General features: G+C 40.5%; 1 protein-coding gene across 2 annotated transcripts in view; it reads left to right on the forward strand.

The window, feature by feature from the left end:
* The window catches only part of NPTN (neuroplastin), a 67,244-nt gene that overhangs the window by 32,302 nt on the left and 9,472 nt on the right, over positions 1-25,470 (forward strand). For both annotated transcript variants that reach the window (XM_031956640.1, XM_031956639.1), the window contains exons 2-6: positions 3,901-4,248; positions 9,222-9,393; positions 11,730-11,824; positions 20,952-21,085; positions 25,189-25,462. In XM_031956640.1, the coding sequence (XP_031812500.1) occupies positions 3,901-4,248; positions 9,222-9,393; positions 11,730-11,824; positions 20,952-21,085; positions 25,189-25,462 (1,023 nt within the window). The remainder of the gene's footprint in view (positions 1-3,900; positions 4,249-9,221; positions 9,394-11,729; positions 11,825-20,951; positions 21,086-25,188; positions 25,463-25,470) is intronic.

Consider the following 25,470-nt stretch of genomic DNA (forward strand, 5'->3'; position numbering starts at 1 on the left):
GGAAGTGTAGATATTAATATTCTTGTTTCGGAAGTCATCTGTGTCTATGTGAAAGCCCTCTTGTCTTTTGGATTTCTCTGTGTGCCCATCTTGATCCTAATAGTCTCACAATCCAGACTCTTAACTTTTTCTGGCTAGAGAGCTTGGCTTTTCTCTAGCTACTACACTCGGTTTCTTTTCTTTTCTCTCCCAGTCACAACTGGATTGTCTCTTCCCACCTCCCAACCTTGTCACATACTTTTATCAGTTTTTTTTTCCTTTTGCCTTCCTCTCCCAAATGGCCAACTAGGATTTTGCAATTTCATGATTATTAAATGCAGTAACAATAGAGCCAATTGGTAGCACTCAAACTTAACTTGATATCTTATTGTAGCCATTTGTGTTGGGGGTGGGAGGGAGGTAAAGAATATTTTGTAAAACAAAATACACTTTTCTGAATTTGGTGGAACTTTAGCAGACTTTCCTGGGGCTTAGTTCCCCCTTGCTTACCTTCCCAAACTTCAGCTTTTGTAGAAGCACATGTCTTTGGAGGCATATGACCTTCAACTGTAACTTCATTGTGAAGGCATGGTGTGTCTGGAAGCAAAGATGATGCCTTAGACCCGAGGCTGTTTACCTCTTGCTTCTGAGAGCTGGTTCTTCTCATCTACCAAATTGAAGCTAATTTTGGATGGCTAATGAGGTGTAGTTTATTGCTAATCTCTTCCTAGGCAATTGTGTGAGTGCTTTAGAGAGGAGTTCATTTTACTAATAACTGCTTACTGCTAAGATGAGAGAAGGAATCTCCTGATTTATAGGGAGGCTGCATGGCATTGTAGAAAGAATATGGATCTGGAAGTGGGGAGACTTAAGATTTTGCCACTTAGGGCTGTGACAGAAGTGGTAACCCTAGATGAATTATTACTTCTCTAAGATGTTGTAGCGAAATTCATCAATTCGATGGCCTTTTGTTTCCTTAGGTGCTGATATCAGTGACCGATACTTAAGTACTAGGTTTTAATTTTTCATTTGTAAAATGGGTATATTATAGGCCTACTTGTTTAACTGGGTGATTGTAGGAGTAGTGAAAATCTATGTGAAGGAACTTATTAAAGCACTGTAGCTTTTGTACAGGTGACTGGTACCGATTTTACCATGGCCCCTGCCAAGAATATCAGAAAGAAAAGTCTTTCCTTCCTTCTATTCCATTCAGCTCCTCTAGGTAAAATGAAAAAAGCTCTCCCTTGGTTTAGAGTCAGAGGATCTGACTTTGAATCTAGCTATTCCATTTACTGTTTATATGATCATGGCCAACTGATAATTTTCTGTATTTCTTAATCTGTAAAACAGAGAGGGTTAGATTAGATGACCTAGGTGTTGTCCAGCTCTAAATCTAAAATTTATTGATCATCAGTCCCTCTACAGTATGGGAAGGTTCAGAACAAGTAAATACTTTGTATTTTGAACTAGCCTGTTCAGCAAGGAATGTTGTGAAGTTCTTTTTATTTTTAATCAATTGTCCTTCCTCTAAATTGTTTCAGGACTCACCTAAGTTTTTCTTTGTTCATCTGTACTTCCTTTGTCTAAGTCTTGTCAAATGTGATAGGTTCTCTTAGGAAACCATAAAGTTAATAATTCTATTAGAGGAAAATGAGCAAGACTTCACATAACCTTGCTATAGTTATTAAGATTTGCTGGAACAAAGGACATTCCAGACTATTTCATTTCCCTAAGAAGTAGTGACTACTTAAACCAACAAATTAAATAATCACCTTATGTGTCTTTCTTGGAAATATTTTTACTTAGAGTTGTTTGCATACCTGAAAGAAAAAAAAATAGTTTAAGGAAATGAATAAAAGTATTGACTTGCAATGAGATTCATCCTTCCTAGTTAGCCATCTCTCTTTATATAGTAATGCTTAATTACACTAAGGTCCAGATGCCATACATCATCCACTGACAAGACAACTAAGAGGGAACATCAATTTGAGTGACTCATTCTGAACTTCTTCTGGATCTTAACAATACCTATGTGGTTCCTGAGGGTCTCTAGTAGGAGGCATTTCATGAAGTCCCTGCTAGGAATGACCAGTAGAGGCGGATTTGGAGCAATATAAATGAATTATATATTCATTGTACTTGACATTCAATGCTTTTACCTGTGCCTCATAGGTCAAGAACATACAAGATCATAGAGCAACATAGGTCAAGTCTTGAGGTCATTGTACCTCAAGGTAATGACCTCCAAGTAATATTTAAAATATTCTCCTGACTAGAGATTGACAGAGCTGAAGGGGATCTTAGAATAATTCAGCCCATCATCCTCATTTTACAGAAGAAACAGATGAAGAGAGCTAAGGTACTTGTCCAAGATCACATGACTAATTACTAGCAGAACTGGAAGATGCCAAGCTCCCAGAAACAACTTTTTTTTTTTTTTTTTACAATGCCAGGCTACTTTGGAGCTTAGATTTGTGGTCTAGCCTTTTCTTGTGGGGGGGGGGGGGAGAGGAAGTACTTAAGACTTCTATATGTTACATAGAAGGTTTTCTCCCCCTCTAAATGTGTGTTACATGGCAGAGTTTTTTCTAAAGACAAGTATTGTCACACTTAAAGTATAAGAATTACTTCCTGAAACCTGGATTTTCTAGTTGGGTTAGCCCCATTCCCTTTGCTTCTGTGGTTCTGAGGGAATATTCCAGCTTGTTCAGCTGCAGAAGTACTGCTCCAGCATCCCTAGGGAAAATGTGTAGGCAGTCTTGAGTGGTCTCTGTCATCTTCCTGTGTGATGTTTGAATCGGCAGATGAGATAGTCTAAAGGTGTAAAGTAAGACTGTATCAGGTCTTGCCTTTCTAAGGACCTACCTAGCTCTATAATAAGTCTTTCAAAGAGGCTTTGATTTTTCATCTGTTACATTTCTACTTCCTAATACATCATTTTGATCTGTAATCATAAGCAAATACCTGGTGGGAGGAAAAGGGGCAATATTCATCTACTGTGGTGATGGGGTGGGAGAAGTTGGGCTTGAGAAATGTCTTGATTTTTTTTGACAATGGCCAACACAATTAGGCCCTAGCTTTCACCTACAGGTTCTAGTTTGTTTTGGGGAATTATTCTTATTGGAGACAGAAAAAACATAGATCAAGTACTAAATGAATAGGACATCTGGTGAAGTAGTAGGGTTTGGTTCTGTGAAGTTTTCTAAGTCCGTGCGTCAATAAGAGACATTTATTAAGCACCTGTGTTGCTAGACACTGTGCTAAGCTTAGGGCCACATGTTCAAAGGAAAAGAGTCCAACCTGAGTTCAGGAGAAAGACTTGCATCTGATGGACATCTGACATTTGTCACTGGCTTCCTTAGATACCATCTCCGGACTTCCAGGAGAGTTGTAGAATGAGCCAAAAGGAAGCTTTCTCTGGGCCATTTAACATGCACTGCTGCAGTTTCATAAAGGCGCTGCAACATACCCAGGGCCATCAGCTCTCCTAAAGAGAGATTCTGGCTTGGCATTTAACCCTGATGCTGATTTCCAGTTGCTCTTTCATCACTTGCCCAGTTTGGGAAAGGTAATGGTTTGTGCTGTAAGGATGCTTCTCGGCCTTCAGGCTCTCCCATTCCTGCTCACTGGGCCCATTGCTATCAAGGCTGCTTAGTGGGCTTGCTTCTGCCTGGCAGTTGTTGTCCAGGGCTATCCCAGCTTCTAATCAGCCTGCCTTTGCTTCCTAAGCTGGCCAGGATGGTTCTTCTAAAAGCTTGTATGAATTGCTGTTACTGTCTCTATTTTTTAAATAAATCCTTTTCTGTTCTTTGCAACTCATTTGCTTTTTTTTCTTTTCTTTTAAAAAAATTACTATTAACACCTGTTGATTTTTTTTTTTTGACTGGCCTGTCACTGCATTCCTGCTGCCCCTCCCTCTAGCTGGGTTTGTCAAGTCGCCCATGTCAGAAACTAAACTCACGGGGGACGCCTTTGAGCTGTACTGTGACGTGGTTGGGAGCCCCACTCCAGAGATCCAGTGGTGGTACGCAGAAGTCAACCAGCCAGAGTCTTTCAGACAGCTGTGGGACGGTGCTCGGAAGCGCCGTGTCACCGTAAACACCGCCTACGGCTCAAACGGCGTGAGTGTGCTGAGAATAACCGGCCTCACCTTGGAGGACTCTGGGACTTACGAGTGCAGGGCCAGCAACGACCCAAGGAGGAATGACTTGAGGCAAAATCCCTCCCTAACATGGATCCGAGCCCAGGCTACCATAAGCGTCCTTCAGAGTGAGTCCAGCACCCTACAGTAGTAGCACTGTAGTCCTTAGAGGTGGCCCAGTGACCCTTCTCCCCCTCTACCTCCTTCCTAGTATGACCACCTACCCTGTCTTTGTTTTTTCAAACCCACAATCCCCTCAGTTGTAGCATATTAAAACATTTGTGGCAATTTTTTTTTCTTCTTGCCCTTCCTTTCCCCCCTTTTGTACTCTTCCCTCCCGTTTTCCTCAGTTCATTGCCTCTGTGTGTCTCTTTCTTCTCTAGGAACAAAGGACTTGGGGAAAAAATATGAAAATGTCTCCAATCTCCTATCATGTGGGGTGGGAGGAGGGAGGAGGGACAAGGAATGTGGGGAGGTTCAAATTCCACAAAACCACACTCAAATCAGTCTAGTGTTGAAATTATTTCTCCCCCCCCCCCCTTTAATTTTGTAGTAGGTTTCCTGCATCCTTTTGCTGCCTTCTTCTCTAGTGCCTTTTTCTACTTTATTTTTTCTCCCCTAATCTAACCACTTTTGATTTTTTTCTGGTCATCTGTTTGGAGTTCTCAGAGTGGCTGCCTTCACCTGTGTGGTTTTTGAGTTCCTGTGTGTCTGCCTCTCCTTTGTTGCTGTAACTGTATACCGTGTGATGGGACGTTGGCAATGGCTGCCATTGGTGTAGTGTAGTGTGGTGCTGTACTTTGGTTGTCCCAAGTCACCTGCAAGTGTGAATTTTCCCATAGTCCCAGCTCCTTTTCTTTTTTGAAAACAGTGGCATGTGTGTCTTGGATAGCTTTTTACCACAGCAGACTTCTCACTTGCTCTGTTCATTGGATCCTCTGTTCTTGCCAGTCAAGAAGCTGTCAGGGATTTGTCCCATCTGTCCTGTTATCCTAGGCGACAAGGTAGTCCTTTGGATTTTGTCTCCCTGTGACAGCTCAGCTTGGGTGCCTTTCCAGGACTCGTTACAGGAAGGCAGCCATCCTAGTTCCTCTAGAGTTCTCTATAAGAGGAACTTACTGAACCACCCTCTTCTTCTCTGGCCAGTAGAGCTGAACAAGGCAGATAACTCAGGATTTTCCCCAGTGGCCATATTGGCAGGTAGAGGGAGAGCATTGGATGCCAGTTTTTGTTTCTCTTTTACTATCTGGAAAGTGACTTGCTGATTGGCACAATTGGGAGTTGGGGGAGGAAGGGAGGGTGAGAAATGACTTTGCTAGCAATAGTCCAGTTTCAGTATTTTGCAGTTGAGGCCCATGTTTTCATGGGCCTCTAATCGAGTGGTATTCTGACTCATCTCTAGCTTTAGCTGATTGACTGGTCTCAATTTTGAAATTACTTGGTGTCCACAACTGGCACATTGGATAGTAAAGACTAAAGTACTTCCTGGGACATTAGTATTAACTAATGAGGGAATGGAACGTAGGTTTCAATCTCTGTTTCCTTATGCTTTTAAACCATAGTCATTCTGGAAAATGGGGATTGGAAGCTGTTCTATATAAAAACTTGGCCAAAAATGGGAAAAAAAGTACTTGGAAGAGGGAGATGAGAACCACTGCAGCTGGCCCTATTAAGACAGAGAATTTGCCTCTGGAAAATGGAAAAGAAAACAGTGTAGACATGTATGGGGAAAAAATAACTGAATGACAGAGATTTTTTTTAAAAAAAGGTATTCTTTCCTCTGCATGTACCCCCTCTTTCCTTTCTCTCTCCCTACCCTTGTTCCTTTGTCTTCTCCTAAGAAACAGTTTTTATAGGTATTTAAATCATATCTCTCTGCCTAGTCTGTAAAGTTAAGGGTGCCTCTAGGCTGGTAGTCTGTATCTGGTATTTACCAGAACCAAAGTGCCTTGCCTTTGCAGCTTTTTCAGTGTACCTGACTCAGAGACTTAGAAAGCCAGTGCCTTGGATGCTGAAGGACTTGTAGGGAGTATGTGACTTCTCAGGAAGTATCTCAGGTCAGTCGGAGAGGATTTGGCTGGGGAGGGGGGGGGGAGAAGGCCCTCACGCTGCTAACAGTTGATAGGCTGGACTCTTCCGATTCCTTGGAAATCAGTTCTTAATTTACCAGCCTCTAAATAGAGCTCTAACCCCTGCCCACCTACTCTTCCTTTTCCTTGTCAGCCTCTCATGTTGTTGACAGCCAGGCTGTGCCTGATTGTGGCCCTAGCCAACCCACTTTGGCTCCTCCAAGCTCTGCTTAGCTCTCTCGGATTGCTTTATGTTTCTGACTCTTCAGTGTTTTCCAGGAAGTTATATCTGCTGGCCATGGGGAAAGGTTGAGCTTCATCCTGACCCATTAAGAGAATGATTCACCAGTAGTATCTTTCAAAGTCCTCAGATATGGATAACAGCAGAAATATGTCCAACTTGGATGGGGTTCATCCTGAACCAGTGAAGGCCCAAACTAACAAGCAGAGCAGCCAACAGCTTGTACAGTCTGGGGGAGGAGCTTCATGGCAGGAACTTGCTATTTTAATTGGCATCCTTGTCCAAAGGCCTTCTGGGATTTTTAGGTTTCCTGGATCGTAGCAATGGTCTGAACCAAACTGTAGCCTGGTGTTCTGGTTCAGTCATATTTTCTGGGTCTGTGACCATGAAGCTTGACAGAAATCCTTGGCCCTTAGAGAAGAAAAAGAATAGAATGCAGATTCCACTTAGACTTGAATTGGGCCAAGCATAAACAATAATTGGCCACTAGAAATGCAATACCCATCTGTTGATAATGGTACTGCTAGAGATACACATTGCAGATACAGTAGATTATCTGTCCTGGCTAGTTTCTGTATATTTTTTTGTCATAGTAAGAGGTGATGGCTGTGACATCTGCTGAGTTTTACATATACAATACAGAATCACACCTCACACAAAACCCAACTCAACAACTACCCCATTTATTTCCAACTGATTTTTGTTCTAGATCTTTAGCACTTATTTAAAAGGGGGGAAAAATGTATTTTTCTTTGTTGTGCCAGTATTGTCCAAGAAATATGGGCAGAAGATGTTAGTTTTCATTTCTTCCTTAATAGTTCTAAGAAGCAGTAGTCAGTTGCATAGCCATTGATGAAAATGGTTATCTGCCATCTGGCCTCCTTAGATTTAAAAACAAGAAAATCGCTTGTCCTTGTCCTTGTAGCCCCCTTCCTTGTGTCATTGGGGGAGGGTTTGGAGCTGTGCAGAGCAACAAAATTGGACAATAAAATGAAGTAAAAAAGCAAAACTAAACTAAAAGTGTTTGAATTTTAATGTTATCTTTATATTTTTGGTTTTTAATCTTTAAAAAAAATTTTTTTTTCTCTCTGTTTGGTCTTGATTTTCTCTTGGAAGTGTGATGCCTTTCTAATGCTTTCTGCTGCCAATGTGTGTGCCTTCCATTGCAGGGTTCCCAACAGATTCTGCTCATCTTCCTGAGCTGCAGGGATTTGGCTTCAGTCCAATAAACATTGAAGACCATGAGATATCACTGTACTAATAATTGTGTAACATGCATCTGCTTCTCTGTCATAGTGGCTGCTATGCCTCCATTATTTGTACATAAAGACCCTGCCTGTTTGATGTTAACTGGGAGAATGATCTGATGATAAACTGCAGCTAGCTTTCCTTTTTCTGAAGGGGAAAAATCCATAGGTCGATTCATTTGTGGAGTAAATTAAAGTGTTTAATGTTGTCTTTCACTATTATCTTTGAAGTTGAGTTGAATTGAAGTTGAAAATTTTACAATAGTAAAAAATAAAAAAAATTTTGAAGTATTTTTCTCCTTTTTTTCCTAGAAGAAACAAAAATTTTGTTTCAAATATAAAAAAAGTGTATTAGAGTTGCAGATTAGAAGTAGCTGGACAGACAAAAGTGATACAGAAGCACTTTATCTTCACACATAGGACACATCTCTGGGTTGGGGGGTGGTGGTGCGGAGATTGGCAAATATGAAAGATCAGATTTTTTTCTATCCATTAGTTATTGAGGGTGCTAAAATCTGAATAAAAATTAAAAGAAAAAAAAAAAACCCAGGTGATTGCTGTTTGCTTTCAAGTTGAGGCTTCCAAGAATTATTGGGTATGATTTTAAAAAATTATTTTACATGTCTAGTCTCACGTATTTCAGATCTGCTGGAAAATGATGGCTTCATATTTGAACCCATAGTGCCTGGAGTGAAACATGAAAGTAGGATGTGCTCAGCTCCATGGGGTTTGTAATGTGGTGTGGTGAAGAGTAATGAACATGTCCAAATACAAGAGTCTTTTACTCTGTTGTTAATTCTCCGTTTGACCTCAGGAAGTCATTTCCCATCTTTAAAATGAGGCCTTGGAACTATAGGATCTCTTAAGGTTTCTTTTAGCTCATTATGTCCTGTGATGCTGCTAAAACATTTCAAATTCTGCAGCTGGCCTCAGTTGGTTCAAGTGGAATTTCAAGTTTCATTTTTGAAAGACCTAATGAATATTTAAGCTTCATTTTTACTTGTCAAAAATGGTTATAACTAGGCTCCTTTAGAAGGTATGCTCATATTTAAAGGGGAAAGTCCATACATATATTGCCTTTGTGGTTCTTATAACAGACTTTAGTCACCCCATAGAAAGAGTTGTTGCAAATATAAAACATTCTGCCACAATTGACAAAAGCAACCAGGTAGAGGTTGCCTGGTCTTTGTGACTAACTGCTGAAGCCTCAGGCACCATGGTTGGGCACCATGTCACAAGGACATTGCATTTCAAGAACAAGTGGGATGTGACAAGTATACATGCAAGTAATGGGTCCCGTTCTTTCACATATAGGCTGACTGGTCCTTAGGCTGTTGTCTGCACTAGTGGTCGTCATCTGCTTATATACATTATTTTTTCTTTCTTGACTTTCTCCAAAGTGGTGAAGTGAATTTCCTCATGTGGTCCTGTCTGTTCCCCACCCTTTTCTCCTTGCTCCTCTCTCCTGCCCCTTCTGACTCCCAGGCCAGTGCTGCCAGAAGGAAAGGTTTATGGCCTCCTGTCACTGTACCCTCTCATTACAGAGCCCAGGATCATCACCAGTGAAGAAGTCATCATTCGAGAAAGCCCTGCCCCTTCCTTTACACTGCAGTGCAACCTCACATCCAGCTCCCACAGCCTCCAGTACAGCTACTGGACCAAGAATGGGGTGGAGTTGACGGCCACCCGCAAGAATGCCAGCAACATGGAATACAAGTGAGAAGGGCCAGAGTTTGGGGGAGAGAAAGGGGTGTAGGGGAGCTTGCCCTCTTCCAAGACCAGGGGCCAGAGTGACTCATGGAGATGGTGGAAGATGAGGTTGGAGTTAATGTTAAGCTTGTTAGAGCAGGATTTCCATCAGGTTCTATTTGCTACGTGCTTGTTCTTGTTCTTGGGGGTATGGGAGAGAGGAAAGATGTTTGAAATGGGCCGGGCTGGTCATGGACAGCTTGGACAGTTTAGTCTCTGACAGTGTGTCCAGAGATGGACTGGGGAAAAGCCTTTTCAGGGAACGAGCCTATTTTTGAGAGGTAAGAACATACATTATTATCCCATTATCTGTCTGAGGAAATTGTGACTCTGAGAAGTTCAGTAAGTTCATTGCCCAGTGTTCTATATTGTGTGGACGAGCCAAGAAACCAGGTCTTCTGTTGCTTCTATGTAGGTTTGCACTTTTCCTTACTGGGTCACTGACTTACTGTATTACTTTGGGCCTCAGTTTTCTATAAGGTAAATCTGACACCAATTCACTTTTCCCAGAGGTGGAAGAGGATCAGTCAGCATAAGTGGTTTGTCCTTGATGGTGTTTTTATCCTCTTTTTTCATGTTGCCTGGCCCTCTCAAGAGTGGTGGGTCTGTTTCACTGGGTTACCCACAAAAACTCCTTCTTTAAGGTCTGTTGATGACTTCATATCTCTGAATTTGGCAATTAGCCAATTGATATAATTGAGAAGTTAGGCCTTGGGAAGCTCAGTAATTTCTCAGGGTCACTTTAGACTGCACAAAGGGCAGTTTTAATATATAGCTTTTACAAAGCTCCAGACTGGATACTTCCTTCTAACCTCATTTTTGAAGAGTGATCTTTCTTCCTCAGAGAATAACCAACATTTCAGGACGTTTCAGAGGGGAGTCACACTAGAATGTCTTCTCACAGAAATGTGACCACAGCTCTTCCCCAAATAAGGAGTAGTTGGGGCTACTGAAAGTATTTGTGCAATACCCTATATGTAAGGCTGTTATTTTCAGATTGTCTAGTTAAAGAAAAGATTCAGGGATAGAATAAGAAAGACTTTTGTATGGGAGGCATTATCTCTTGGGTTTTCCTCTGAGAAAAGTTATGTTGTCCTTTTTGTCCCGGAATATTATATTATGTTCTTGGTGCATCCGGAGCAGAACATGTATTCTGTGTTTTCTTTAATAATGAGTGTGCTTCATTTAGCCAATATACATTCTCATCTCTTCTCCCTTATGACTACAAATAAGCATGTGAAACAGTTCATTGGGAATAGAAGTTCAGTGTGTGGTTGAGGTTAAGGAATTTACTCTGTTCATTTGGGTAATTAATCCTGTGATCTTAGCCTCATTAATACTGTTGTAAGAATTAGGTAACTAGACAGACTAAAGCCAAGATTTTTTAACTTTTTTGTGTGTCATGGACCCAAGTGCCTTATTTGAAGCCTATAGATTCCTTCCCAGAATGTTTGTTTTTCAGTGTATAAAATAAAACGGGACAAAAAAGAAATTTTTAGTTATTTAAAATATTTTCCAAAACTCAACAGATTTTTAGGTTGAATGGTTTGGGTTAGTGATCTGGACCTCTCCAAAAGTTGTCTTCTTTGGAAAGGTTCCTGTCTTTGTGCCTTCTCCAAACTTTCTCTTGCTTGCCAAGAAGCATCTGATCAGGGTAAGGGGCCTAATGCTAAGTGTATACAGGTCCAGAGTTTGGCCCCATGGTTGAATAGCACTTGATTGAGTTCCTCTGTGGACCTGCTCTCATTTCCCTCTGAATTTATGCATAGTTACTTAAATGGACTGCCTTGCTTTGCAAGATGTTGGCACCTGTTAGCATGAAAGCACCGGTACTATTTCTTTTGCTTATTAATGAGTACTGTTAGCCTGGTGAGCAAAATAGAAATGGCAAGCTACCTCTAACTGATGGCTGTGGACACAGCTTCATAATAAGGTTTTATGAGAAGTGAAGATATTTTCTGCTCCATAGTTTGCCAAGTTCCCACCAAGTAGCTGGGTGGGAAGCTCAAATTGAGGGGATTGAGGAAGCTAGAAGCTTTGGTCAGAGTTTATTCATGCCAATTCATGAAAAGCCTACAGTATAGCCTGAAGATTTTTGGAGGTGTGTGCTGAGAGAAAAGAGTTTATTGGCTTCTTCTTGTCCCCTTTATGTCATGGCTCACACCTGTCTTCTAGAACCCACGTGGACTTTCTCTTTAAGAAGCATGAAGGTGTGAGCTGCTCTGAAAGAATTCTGCCTCTTCTCCCCCGTATTGTACAGTGCCACTTTGTCTCCTCACCTCTTTACCTATTTTTATCTGCAGGGTCAACAAACCCCGATCAGAAGATTCAGGAGAATACCACTGTGTGTTTCAGTTTTTCAGTGCCCCAAAGGCAAATGCCACCATTGAAGTGAAAGGTATGACGTAGACATAGTGGGGATTGGGGCTCACATACCAGGACAGTAGTGCCATCTTACTCTGGTTTTTTATTTGTTAGTCTTACCCTCTCTTTTTTCCTCCTAATTTTACAAGAGATTTTGTTGCACATTGTTCTCAAGCGTGATGATTTTATTTGTGAATCATGTGCAGGTGGGGAAATTGTATCTTTCTGTTCAGAGCCAGGTGTAGATTCTTTAGTGGCCACAGGTTAATTAAGCTGTATGTGACTATTAAGAGAGACATTTCTGATAAGGAGGAAGTTTGGGGAAAAAACAAGTTAGAAAGCTGGAAGGGATTTGAAAAATCATCTAAGCGCTTCATTTTCTAGAGGAGGAAACTAAGGCTTAAGGACTGTGACTTGCTTCAGGCCACAGAAATCAGTAGCAGAGTTAGAAGAACTAAAATTTTCTCCTGCCCTTCTGTACTCTTTCAAACAAACATGCTTGAGATCACACTTGGTTATTATTAACAATATGAGAAGAAGACTGTGGAGAGAGACTTCCAGATGTGAACACTCCCTTCATGAATATCAATTGCAGCCATTTAAGACTTGATATATAGAAATTCCAGGGAGTGTTTTGAGGGACATGGAGTTAGCTGACTTGTTCATGCTCCCATGACTAATAAGGGTCAGAATTGGTCTTTTTGAATCTAAGTCTGAGACACTTGATATCATACATTCTGTCCTCTACAATAGTAATTCCTCACATCTCTATGAAATGTATGAGTATTATCCCCATTTTACAGATAATGAATTGTTGCTTTCAGAAGCTTTTCATTCGACAAAATTACCCAGTTAGAAGGGTCAGAGCTGATTTCAGCATGGGCGTGTCCATCACAGATCAATATTCTCAGAAACTAAGGGAGTGGACTGTTCACACCTTGGGGACCATTAAGAATCTTGTGCTATAAAAAATGACCAGGACAGTTTCAGGGAGCCTAGGCAAGACTTAAGCTGATTCAATGAAACCATGAGGACAGGCTTAGACTCAAGTCTGAGAATTGTTCTAGAGGACTGTTGAGAGGGAGAAGAAAGAGGGCCTGGGGAAGTCTCCATTTTTGGTCATAGGTTTTAATTCACTGTGCCTTTGTTACAAAGGTTTCCTTTTCTTAATTGGGAAGGAGGGAGAAGGGAGTAGCTTTTTGCTAATTGAAAGAAAAAAATTTTTAAAGTCAAAATCCACAGACACCATCCTTTTATCTTCAGTAGCACCTAATACAATGTCTTATATATAATAGAAACTCAGTGTTTGTTGGATTAATATCCAGCAATGTTGAAGGAATTCTTGGTCAGATAGGGATTAGATTAGGTGGCCCCTGGAGTGCCTTCCAACTCAAATTTTAGATAATTTAAACCTCTGACCTCTGCAGAGAAGTAAGGGAAGTTGTTCTTGTGGTCAGTTTTGCAGTGTTCATTTTTGATTGCCTTGTAGTTTTTTCCATTTATATTGTTGTAGTTCTTTATGTTTGTTGTTTTCTTGGTTCTGATTATTTCATGATGCAATGTTTCCTCACAGAATCTGTTAGGAAGAACTTTGCTTATTCCAAACCTATACCTGAAGAAGAATCTAAGCTAATCAAGAAAATTTATTAAGTGTTTACTATATGTAATCACTGTGTTAGTGTTGAGTTTCCAAAAAAAAATTCCGTCCTTTCAAGAAGCACCCATTTTAATAGAGGAGACGAAAAGCTATGTGGAGACTTTGAGGGATGGGCACTAGATTTATGAATATCAGTTGGTATATAAAGTTTTTTTGTTTTTTTTTTTGTCAAGTCTTAAATGGGCTGCAATTAATCTATGGTTCTATTTGAATTGAATCTTCAAGAAAGCCAGAGAAGTTTAGAAGATATAGATGAGAAGGAAGAATATTAGTTATGGTGATCAGCCCAAACAGAGGCACAAAGGATCACATCTGAAGAATAACAAATAAGGCCATTGTACCTAGATCATGAAGACTGGAAAGGTAGAAAAAATATGAAGGGCTTTAAAATATCAAACAGAATTTTATATAGGAAGTTGTTGTACTTTCCTGAATAGAAGTTGACATGGGCAGACCTGCATTTTAGGAAGATCACTTTGGCAGTGAAGTGGAAGATAGATTGGACTGAGAAGAGAATTGAGTCAAGAGATAAGTTAGACAGCTAATATATTAGACTTAGTGAGAGATACTTAGTGGGTATTGGTCTGTTTGAGTGAAGTGGCACATGTATGAGAGCTTTTGTAAAGGTGGAAAAATAAGTTTTAGAAACAGATTGGTTATGTATAGTAGGTGAGAATGGGCAATTAAATGTGGCTCTGAAGTTGTGGCCCTGTCTGTCATGACTTTCAGTGGGGAAGTTGGGGAAGTATTGGAAGGGAAAGTTAGTAAGTTCTGTTTTGGATTTGTTTGATTTGAGATGCCTATGAAGAATTTATTCAAGGTTTCCAAAAAGGCAGTTGTGTGTAGAGTGGGTTAAAGCTAAGGAGAAAGAAATAGATGTGAGAATAAATCTGCTTTGAGATGACAGTTGAACCCAAGTAAATGAGAGAAGATGGTATGGGGCAAAGCTCTGGAGTTCATGGCTCATGTGTGTGACATGGATAAAGAATTAGCAGAGGACACTCAAAGGAGTAATAAGAGACATATAGGAAGAGAACCAGGAAAGATCAGTGTCACGAAAACCAGTGAAGCAAGAATCTAAGAGGAGAAGTCATTGGTATTGTCCAGAGCTACAGATGTTAATTTAATGCAGCCCATTAAACATTTATTAAATGTCTATTATGTGTCAGATAGTATACTAAGCACTGAGGATACAGTTAATAAAAAGGCAGTTCTTCCTCTCAAGAAGTTTATTGTCTACATGGGGAGCTCTACAAAAGAAAGTAGGAAAAACTGGTGGGAAAGAAGAACAACAGGTCACCAGGAGATATTCAACACTTGGGCATCATTTTCCTGTGGAGTTGAAACCAGGCAGAACAGCAATTGAAGAATGGAAAACAATTGAGAAAAGGCCATTAGATTTGGCAATTAAGAAATCACTGATGATTTTAAAGAGAACAGTTTCAGATGACTTGTGAAATCAGAAGCCAGTTTCTAGAGAATTTGGAAGTAAGAAATTAGGAAATAGAGATACCTAGTGTAGTTTACTTTCTCAAGGATTTTGATTGAATTAGGGAAGAGAGGTATAGTATGGTCAGTGCAGATGATAGGATGATTTTAGTTTTATTTTTTGGTTGAGAGTGACATGGGATATGTTTGTAAAAATAAATGGAGATTAAAGATTAATGAAAGAATAAAGATCATAGGAGGACAGTCCACTAGATAAGATGGGTTAGAATGGAATCAGAAGGGATGAAAGTAAAGGGGTTTGCTTTGGCAAAAGGGGGAAGGGAAGTTCACTTCTTCCCGTGAGGGGTAAAGAAGGGGGAAAGTGTGTGGGAAACTCTTGGCAAAAGGTCTCAGTGAATTCTTCACTGAAGTCTTTATCTAGGTGTAAAGTAAAAGGAAGAGGCAGTACCATGGAAGAATTAAGGAATTAAGAAGAATTAAGGAAGGATCAAGAGGTTTGTAAGAATCACTAGGGTAAAATGGGAAAGTGAAAGGATTGCAATGAGGGCCCATTTGAAATTGTGGAGCATAAGTTTGTAATAGACTCAATGAGCATGACTTTATGATTTTTCTCTAGCTTTATTCAGCAACACTCTCAAAAGCAGTCATCTAGCCTCTTCTTAGAGACCTCCAAGGAAAGGGAACTCAGCCACCTTCTCAGAAAGTCTGTTCTACTTTTGACTAAGCTCTAGCTTATATGAGCCTTATATGAATCTAAATATGCCTCTGTAATTTGGTGAAGGGTTTTTCCCTTTTAAAAAAATTTGAATGTTTTATTTTTTATATTGACCAGTTCCTAGTAAACTCTTGCTGCCCATCCATGTTTTTAAAAAAAATTGAAAATTAAGTTAAGCATACAGAATGACAGATAAGCAAATCTGCCATTCTCTGCTTTGTTCTACATCCATAGTATCCATATATAATTTATACCTATTTCTCCTACTTTTGTCTTTTGGAGCCAGGTCAAGAAGTCAAATAATCTCTCATGACATTAACTTTCAAATATTTAAAGACAGCCAGCATAGTTCCTTTTTTTTTCTTCTTTGGACTTTAGACATTCTAGACATTTCATTTGATCCTTTTATGGTTTGGTTTCCAGTCTCCTAACTAGCATTTTCCAGCTTCCCTGTCAAGGTTTCAGTATGTCAGAGTCCCTTCTAAACTTCTTATGATGGAATCTGACCAGAGCAGAAGACATTAGTAATCACTGTAATAACTTCCTCCATTTAAGGACTGTCTTTCTTCTTGATACTAAGATTTCCCCAGAGAGGCACGTCTTAGTGCATAGAGAGATGGCCTGGGAAATAGAGAGACTTGAATTCAGAGTTTTCCTGTGCTAATAGTCATGTAGTCAAGGGCAGGTCATTTCATCTCTCAGTCCCTCTGGCAACTCACTAAACTGTTGTAGTGCTGATGGTGGGGCGGTTTCTCATACCGATGTGGTCGCTTGTCTGGTCCATAAAGAAGTTCTGACAGCATTTGCTTTTTTTGGCTGCTATCTAAAATGGCTGCCTCATTGAGTTGACCAGGCTGGGCTCCTTCTGATTAGATGAGGTTATCCCTTGAAGTTCCTTCATTCTTTTATCCTTTATCTTTGTAGCCTCCCTCTTGAAAACCTTCCCCTATCAGCTACTCCCATTACCATCATCTTTGTACACTTTATCTTCTAAAGGTGATGGTGTTTTCCCTTAAGTTTGAATGGTATATTGAGTGTCAGTCAGAGTTATCCTTTTTATAAAACAGGAAATAAATAGAGCTTTTGATAATCTAGGAAATATGGCGCAAGTTGAACATGTGAATTTAAAATGATTTAGGTTAATAAATGTCTGATCCATACTTAGTTATTAAAGGGTAATGGTGTTTTACAGTGTCTCTAAGCTCTGACTTGGCGTATTCTTATGCTGTCCCACAGTATGTCCATTGGTACTTCTGTCAAGCACAGAATATTGGGGTAGATAAACCTTAGAGCTGTATCAAAAAGGCAGATAGATGTCACAGTACGCTAGCACTGGTCCACATGGTACATATGAAATCATATTCAGATATGGAAAATCGTATTTTATTGTATATATACTATTCTGTGGTTTTGGAGAAAAACCAGAGAAATGAATTCACCTTCGTTTTGGTAGAGTGGCTATCTTTTTATCCATCCAAAAGTTGATTAGTCAAAGAATTGAAGGTAATGGCAGACATAATTTGTTTCTTTTAAGTTGATTAGTCAAAGAATTGAAGGTAATGGCAGACATAATTTGTTTCTTTTAAGCTTCCAGTATGTTTCCACCCACTGGTAGCTGAGATGAGCTAGGTGGCTGGACTCTTGATTTGGCCAAATGGAACTCGGGGCAAATAGACTTTTTCTAGGTTGAACTTCTGGCACAGAATCAGATTGTTAGGAGGAGATAGAGTAGGTGAGAATCGGGGAGTCTCAAGTTAATTGCTGTCACTGTGCCTAATAAGACAATTACACACAATTGCACATATTACCTAACAGGTTTTACAGATTTGGAGTTAATGATTGTTAAGGGATGGATGCCTTCAGATAAGAAAGACAACTGTTTTTTCTCTTTGCTCAGCAATGTACAAAGGTGGAGCTCTATGTCCTCTGAACTTCTTTGCCTTTCCCAGCTCCCCCAGGTACCCATGTATTAGATCAGGAAGACTAAACATCTTAGATCTTGAAGCATTGTATTCTTTTGGTCCCTGGGTCAAGAGAAAGAAGCCCAGTGCCCGGTTATTGGGAAGGAATTTAGTGAAGTTTTTTTTTGGGGGGGGGGCATTTAGGGGGCAAAATGAGATGCCATTTTGGACAGTCCTAAGCACATGAGCCATCATTTTGTTCAAATGGAAGAATTCTTCCAGAAGAATTTTTAAAGAATTCAAGGATCTTTTCCTAACTCTCAAACTCTGGAAGTTGAATACTCTTAATGATAATCAGATTTGATAGAGACTCAAAATATTTCAATATCTGTACAATTGCACAGTACACACTGTACGTTATGTACATACATACACACTGCCTAGTTCTGCTTGGCTTAGATAAAAACTCTGCAAAGACCACTAGATTTTACCCATTGGGCGACCTATTTCTTCCACAAATTCTAAGTACACCAGTTCCCTCTGGTTCCTGACTCCCCTTTTATTGTTGTATTTCCTCTTCATAAAACTGGCTTGCTTGATTTTACTTGGTGCACTGTGCTTGCTGACATTTACCCTAGTAATGTATTCAAAGCCATGTTCATATAGACAGATTAGTGTGTCTCCTCTTCACCCCTCCCTCCTCTGCTTCTCTGTCCACCTGCCCTCCTTCTCGCAGCCTCTCCCCCAGTGTAAGGGAATAAAACTTCAGCTGACCTTCCTAAGGTCAGGCTCTGCAGAAAAGCTGCAGGCAGGCAGCCTGGTTGCAGCCACACAGGTGCTTTATTCTCCTTTCCCATTGCTCCTGCATATCACCGTCTTCACCATCCCTGTAACTTTCCAGACTAGAGTCCCCTTCCCCTGAGTGTCTTGTTGCTTCCACTAGAATATAAAGTTCCTTGGAACAATCTTTTAGCGGTGGCAAAGAATTGGGAAGTGAGGGGATGCCCATCGATGGGAGAGCAACTGTACAAATTGTGGCCTTTGATTGTGATGGAATACTATTGTGCCTGAAGAATTGTCAAGCAGGTGGATTTCAGAAAAAGCTGTCAGATTTATATGAACTGATGCAAAGTGAAGTGAGAAAATTTGGGAGGTCCTTGTGCCCAGTAACTGTAGTATCATAATGGTGATCAGCTCTGAAAGACTTGGCTACTTTGATCAGTACAATAATCCAAGACAATTCCAAAGAACTCATGATAAAACGATGTCCATCTCCAGAGAGAGGGCTGATGAACTCAAGTACAGATCAAAATATAATCTCACTTTATCATTCTTTTTGCTTTGTTTAATCCAAAAGTGGGAATCGGGTTACAGTGCTAGTCAGTCAGAGAGCACAGGCACTTAGCTACTCTGAAACCCAGTGCAGATTTCTGGAGTATTAATCTTCACAGTGATCAGCACAATATATGCTGAGTCTGGGTGGCTGCACTAATAAATTTGGGTGACAGGTTCCCTAAGACAGTCTGACACCTGGGGGCAAGGATAGTCAGGGCTGGGTGTGGTCAAAATACTTTTGATGTGGAGGGTCTGTTTTTGAGCTAGCCTTGACTTCCTTAATGAAGAAAAGTTCCAGTGGAAGTGAAAAGAACCAAAGGATATTTAACTTAAAAGTATGTCCTGTTTGCATTCCTTTTACCCCCACTTAATAGTATTTTCCCCCCAATTACTTATAAACAGCGTTTTCAACGTTCACTTTTATAAGATTTTGATTTCCATTCTTTCTCCCTCCCTCATTCCCCTCCCCCACACACACACACACATACCAGCAAGGAATCTGATATAGGTTATACTTGTTCAATCATATTGAACTTTTGTATAATCATATATACAATCATATTAAAATTTTGTGGAAAAGTCAAAAGGGAAAAACCACAAAAAAAGAAAAGACAATAAAAAATTGAAAATAGAATGCTTCAGTCTCCATTTAGATTCCATAGTTATTTCTTTGGATGGGGCTAGCATTTTCCATCAGGAGTCTTATGTAGTTGTCTTAATCATTATCTTGCTGAGAAGAGCTAAATCTATTAAAGTTGATCATTGCATAGTGTTGCTGTTACGGTTTACAATGTTTTCCTAGTTCTCATTTTGATCAGCATCAGTTCACATCCATCTGTCCAGGTTTTTCTGAAAACTGCCTGGTCATCATTTCTTATAGAACAATAGTATTCCATTATCTTCATATACCACAGTTTGGTCAACTCTTCCCCAGTTGATGGGCATCCTTTTGATTTCCAATTCTTTGCCACCACAAAAAAAGATACCATAAACATATTTGTACATGTGAATCCTTTCCTTTTTTTATATGATCTTTTTGGAATACAGTTCCCAGTAGAGACACTGCTGGCCAAAGGGTATGTACAGTTTGATAGCCCTTTGAGCATAGTTCCAAATTGCTCTCCAGGATGGTTGGATCAGGTCACAACTCATCGTGGGCTCTTTTGTGTCCACTTTAACCTCCTTCCTCTTACCTCTTCTCTTTTACTAGCTCTTTCACCCCTTCCCCTCTCATCTTAAATCTCATTTCTCTTCTTTTCCCTCTTCATTTATCCTTCTCCATCTTCATTTTTCTCCATCTTTCACTCTCAGTTCACATTCTGTACTGCTCTGTACATTGTAGTACTGTTTTATTATAGTAATGAGCCATACTTTTTTAAAAGCAATTCCTAATTAACATATCTATTTTACTACTTCAGAAAATGCTACTGTAAATATTTGGGGGCTCTTTGAAGTCAAAGATCTCCCTACCAGTGTAGGGTACCAGGGTACCAGTGTACACTTTCACTGGTACCAGTGTACCAGTGTAATCTTTCAGTCTGAGAATATTCATAGCTTAATCACTTTTTTCCCTGCATTATTCCAAACTACTTTTCAGAATGGTTAAACCAGTCACAACTCCAACAACTAGTATAGTGTGCCTTTCCCCACCACACATTCAGTATTCCTGTATTTTGTCTTATTTGCTGTTTTGCTTGGGGTAAGGTGAAAACTGAATTTTGATATACATTTCAATCTTTTATATGGTTGCAACTGTTTTTTTTTTTTTTTTAATAAGGCTTATTTTCCAAAAACAGCTAAATTTTAAGCAATTAAATGTATTTTGTGGGATACTCTATACTTTTTCAACAAGTTGAGTGGGGTACTATACCTCGAAATTTTGTGTTGTGTCCTGCCCTCTTATATATGTGACTTACCTGGGGGTGGAAACTGAAGGAAGAGGCTGGTCATTGGGGTGGGATGCTTTGGATGCTCTTTTCCAAGCTCCTTCATCAGTGAACTGGTGGCTTTAGTGCATTGAAAGCAGTCTTCCAGGCCATTAGGCTGGGCCTTAGTGCACACCTGGGGCGTAGCCGTGTCGTTTCAATGCTTCTTTGTCTTTCAGCTCTGCCTGAGATCACTGGCCATAAAAGAAGTGAAAACAAGAACGAAGGGCAGGAGGCCCTCCTGTACTGCAAGTCGGTTGGGTACCCTTACCCCGACTGGGTGTGGCGTAAGAAGGAAAATGGCGTCTTCTCGGTGAGTCGCAGAGTTAAGGTCTCAGTCTGCGGCCTTGGGATGTCAGCAGCATTATCCAGCAGTCTGGGGACCCAGCCAGCTCTGGCCAAATGTAGCTGACGTCCTCATCCCCCGTATCATAGAATTTAAGAAGTCTCTTCCTTATGGAGAATCCCCTCTATGGAGAATCTGTAGTCAGTCAAGATGCCTTCATTAAGTGTCTGCTCTACGCCAGGCACCGTGCTTAGCATGGGGCCTACAAAGAGAGGCCCCCGGGGAAGTTCCCGTCATTCGGGCCTTGTCTCCTTGGGGTAGCTCTTAAGCATGAGGAGATTTTTCCTGACATCAAATCGAAGTCTGCCTGTTTGCAGCAGTCCTTTCAGTCTGAGAATATTCATAGTTTAATCACTTTTTTCTCTGCATTATTCCAAACTACTTTTCAGAATGGTTAAACCAGTGCCCGGCAGGGAGACACTAGTGGGGAAATAACCCATGTAGGAGGTAGCCTTGAAGCTTCGCTGTGAAGGAAGCTGGGGGTTCTCAGAGGTAGAGGCTACAGAGCAGGGCCCTGAAAGCATGAGGAGAAGCAGGAGGCCCAACTTGACCAGCCTTTGGAGCAGGACTTTTTAACCACTTTTTGTATCATGGACCTGTTTGGCAGTTTGATGAAGTTCATGGATCATTTCTCAAAATAATTTAAAATTTTTTTTAATTGAAAAAAATGCTAATTTTCAATTAAAAGATAGTGAAAATAAAGATAGAATTTTTTTCCCATCTGCATTTATGGCGCCCCTGAAATCCAAACATGAATCCTTGCCCTTACGTGAAAAGGAATAATGTGTGCCAAGATTGGATGGGTAAATTGGAGCCCGAGTTGAAGAGCTTAAATGCCAAAGAGAGGAATTAAAAATACAACAGATCCTTTTAAGGCATGTTTTCTGGGGCTCTCACCATCCTTTTCCTCTTCTGGACACCCTGCTACCTGTCTTTCTAAAATGTGCTGTGAACAGAGTTGACTCCAGTAATCCAGATATGGCTTGACTAGGCCACACCAGAACAGACCTAACCATTTATTTGTTCTATTTTATTATGTGTCTATTAATTAAACCTTGGGTTTTTAAGCCGCCATGTTGCCAGTGTTGACATACTGACCAAGATATCAGTCTACCACAATCTCTAGATCTTTTCCACTCTTCCCTCTTTTTTCTCCCAATGGCTTCCTCATCCCGTATTTGTTAATTTTTTTTTTAATCCAAGTATTTATCCATGTTAAATTATGTCTCATTTGATTTGGGCCTGATCCGTCTAGCTTGTAGTTATGCTATTGGATCCTCGCAATCATACAACATGCCACAGATTTGACAGGTATACAGGTTTTGCTTTTGATTAATTGAGAAGAATATTGAATAGCCTGGGTTAATCCCCTAGAGACCTCCTGCTAATCTGATCTGTTCATTTTTCAAGGTTGGACTTGATAGAGATTAAGTCTTCACTCAGTTTCAGTTTCTCTTTACTATATGAATTTTGCTCCTGAAGATAGCATGAGATTGTCAAGAACTTTGATGATGTCATATTAATATATCTACACTTTCACAGTCTGCCACATGTGTTTTGCTATCTGAATAGGAAATGAGTTCAGCCTGGCCTGCCTAAGTTCTCGATGAAGCTATTGCTAATTTTTTAGTTAGCACTTTTCCTCTCTTAAGAAGTGCTCACAAACCAATACCTTAAATGCATTGTAGAATATTTTCAGGAAATGAAGTCAAGCTCACTGGTTTTTGGAAATTGGATCACTGTTGACCTTTCAGTTTGTTTCCATTTCTCCAAGCATTAGTAGCTCAGACCCTTTTTTTTTTTTTTTTTCTTTTTTAAACTAGTTCCAAGTTTACTTACCCTTTTTTAAATGCCCCTACCCAGGGTGTGACTTAGCAGAATCTGGTGACTTGATCTCCTGAAGACAGCTGAATGTTGTCTGTTTACTCACTTGTCTTTCTTTGCTTTCTTTGCCATTTTTGTTCTACCATTCCATGTCCAAAGATAATGTTTCTTGGAAGAGAACCAAAAAGCAAAATTGAGAGTTGGATGTTGTGCTTTTTTCCTGTCCTCAGTTATTATCAGCTAACTCGAGCAAGCCCTAGTCCTTCTTTGATCCTCCCCTTGTTCCCAACATAGCTAAAAATGAACCCCCATTTAAACCATTTAATTACTTCCTCTGCTGCCTTGGAAAGAGTGAATCAGTCAGAGAAGAAAAATTCATAAGCAGGGGAAGGGAGAAGAGAAGAGACTTTTAAAGCCAGGTAGTACTTTTGCATTTTTATGAGAAGCAAGAGTGATAACTTCTACCTTCAGTTATGTGTGGGGTTCACAAGCGTTGATAGTCAAGTAACTATTTTGGCAGCAGTGATTGTAGAGAAAAAGACAGGGAGTATGGAGGATCAGTTAAAAAGAGTTTCTCATAATAGTTCAGGTGATGAGTAATAAGAGATTATGAAGGAAAAAAATTGACAGGAGTTAGCAACTGATTGAATGTTGGGGTTGAGGGAAATAAGAGTCTATAATGTTTAGGTTAGATGGCTCAAATGCTGAATTTAAAACTGCTGTGGGATATTCAGGTCGTGATGCACTGTTGGGATTTAGGATTGCAGAACTGAAGCTCAGATGATTCTGGATTATGTGCAGTGAAGAAGTGAGAGGGAATGAAGTAGAAAGAGACAAGAGTGGCCCATAACTGGGAGCTGTAGGAAGAAGAGGAGTGAGCAGGAGGGTCAGAAACCTGGGAACAAGAGCAGAATGAAAGCCAGGCCCCTCCACCCTGGCCATTCTCCCGTCTGCAGGGCATCCCTCTGGACTTCTTCCTTTGAGCTGGAATTCACTCATCTCCTTTCATATGACGCTTTATTGGTCCTCCCAACTGCTAATATCCAACTACCTTGTATTTTTAATTGTAATCTCTTTATATTTATTGGATACATACATTTATATATGAAAATTGTCACCTCACTGTGTGTCATCTTTTTGCAAGTAGGGATTGTTTTATTCTTTCTCTTTGTATCCCTGGCATCTCATTGGTGTTCAACAGTGCTTGTTGGTTGATGAAAAGGAGGGATATAATTAGTGGAGCATGGTATTTGGAGTCAGAGAATCCCATTTCTGGGTTTGAATCCTTCCTCCCTCCCCCCTGCCAATCCCACTACTTGCCTACCCATGTGACCTTGACAGAGTCATCTGAACAGGAAAGGGTTTTGCTTGGATAACCTGAGACCCCATGTAGCTCCAGTTCTGTCTGTCAGAGTCTGTGACTTATCGAGGAGGAAGGGCTTGGTCGGGAGGGTCACATCTGTCACAAGAGCCGAGACTCACAAAAGTCTCTTATTGGTGACCTTGGAGAGCTTTCAGTGGCAGCATGAGCATGGTTGTTCAGGAGAGTTGCCAACATGGAGGCAGCCGTGGGGTCTCCTCATATTGTTGAAAGTTTGGGGATGAAGCGGAGAGGATATTCGCCTGAGGGGAAGTAGCAGAATCATGGAAGCTTTTTTTTTTTTTTTTTTTTTTTTTTTTTTTTAAGCCAGGGAATACCTAAATAGGTTTTATAGGCAGAAAGGGAGAAGAGTAGCTCTTAAGACAAGGAAGATGATCAATGGAGAAAAGATCATATGACTATGAGGATGTTGGGTCAAAGAATAACCTCATTCTTAGAGACTGGAGCAAAGGAGGAAAGAGTTTGGTTGTGGGGGTCCTCTGATTCAGATCTCTTAGCATTGATCGAGGGAGATCTTTGTTGTAGATTCCCCAGAGCACATCAGGGACTAAATGGATGAAGCCAGGAATAAAGTTATTGCGGATCCACTGGCCTTTGGGCCCTGACTGTTGGATAGGGCTCCCTCATCCAGGCTGCTAATCAGGCCCCACTTGATGGCTTCCTCTTAGATATGGAACAGTTAACAGTTTGGGGCAGAGTTTTTCCAGTCTTATTGAGACACATCCTGGGCACATCTTTATCCTATGGAGGAGTTTGGCACCTGAGTCCTGAGCTGCTCTCCTTCTGAGTGATATTTCAGAGGCAGCAGGGCCTTGGCTCACCCCCTCCGACCCTTGTTTACCCTCACTTCTTCTGCCCCGAGCAGGAATTGACCAACCACTCTGGCCGGTTCTTCATCATCAACAAGGAAAACTACACTGAGCTGAACATCATTAATCTCCAAATTACTGAAGATCCTGGTGAATATGAGTGTAATGCTACCAATGCCATTGGCTCGGCCTCCTTCGTCACTGTCCTGAGGGTACGGAGCCACCTGGCCCCACTCTGGCCCTTCCTAGGAATCTTGGCTGAAATCATCATTCTTGTGGTGATCATTGTGATCTATGAAAAGAGGAAGAGACCAGATGAGGTTCCAGACGGTAAGAGC

The sequence above is a fragment of the Sarcophilus harrisii genome, chromosome 2 (genome assembly GCF_902635505.1).
Source record: "Sarcophilus harrisii chromosome 2, mSarHar1.11, whole genome shotgun sequence".
Classification (NCBI taxonomy): Eukaryota; Metazoa; Chordata; class Mammalia; order Dasyuromorphia; family Dasyuridae; genus Sarcophilus; species Sarcophilus harrisii.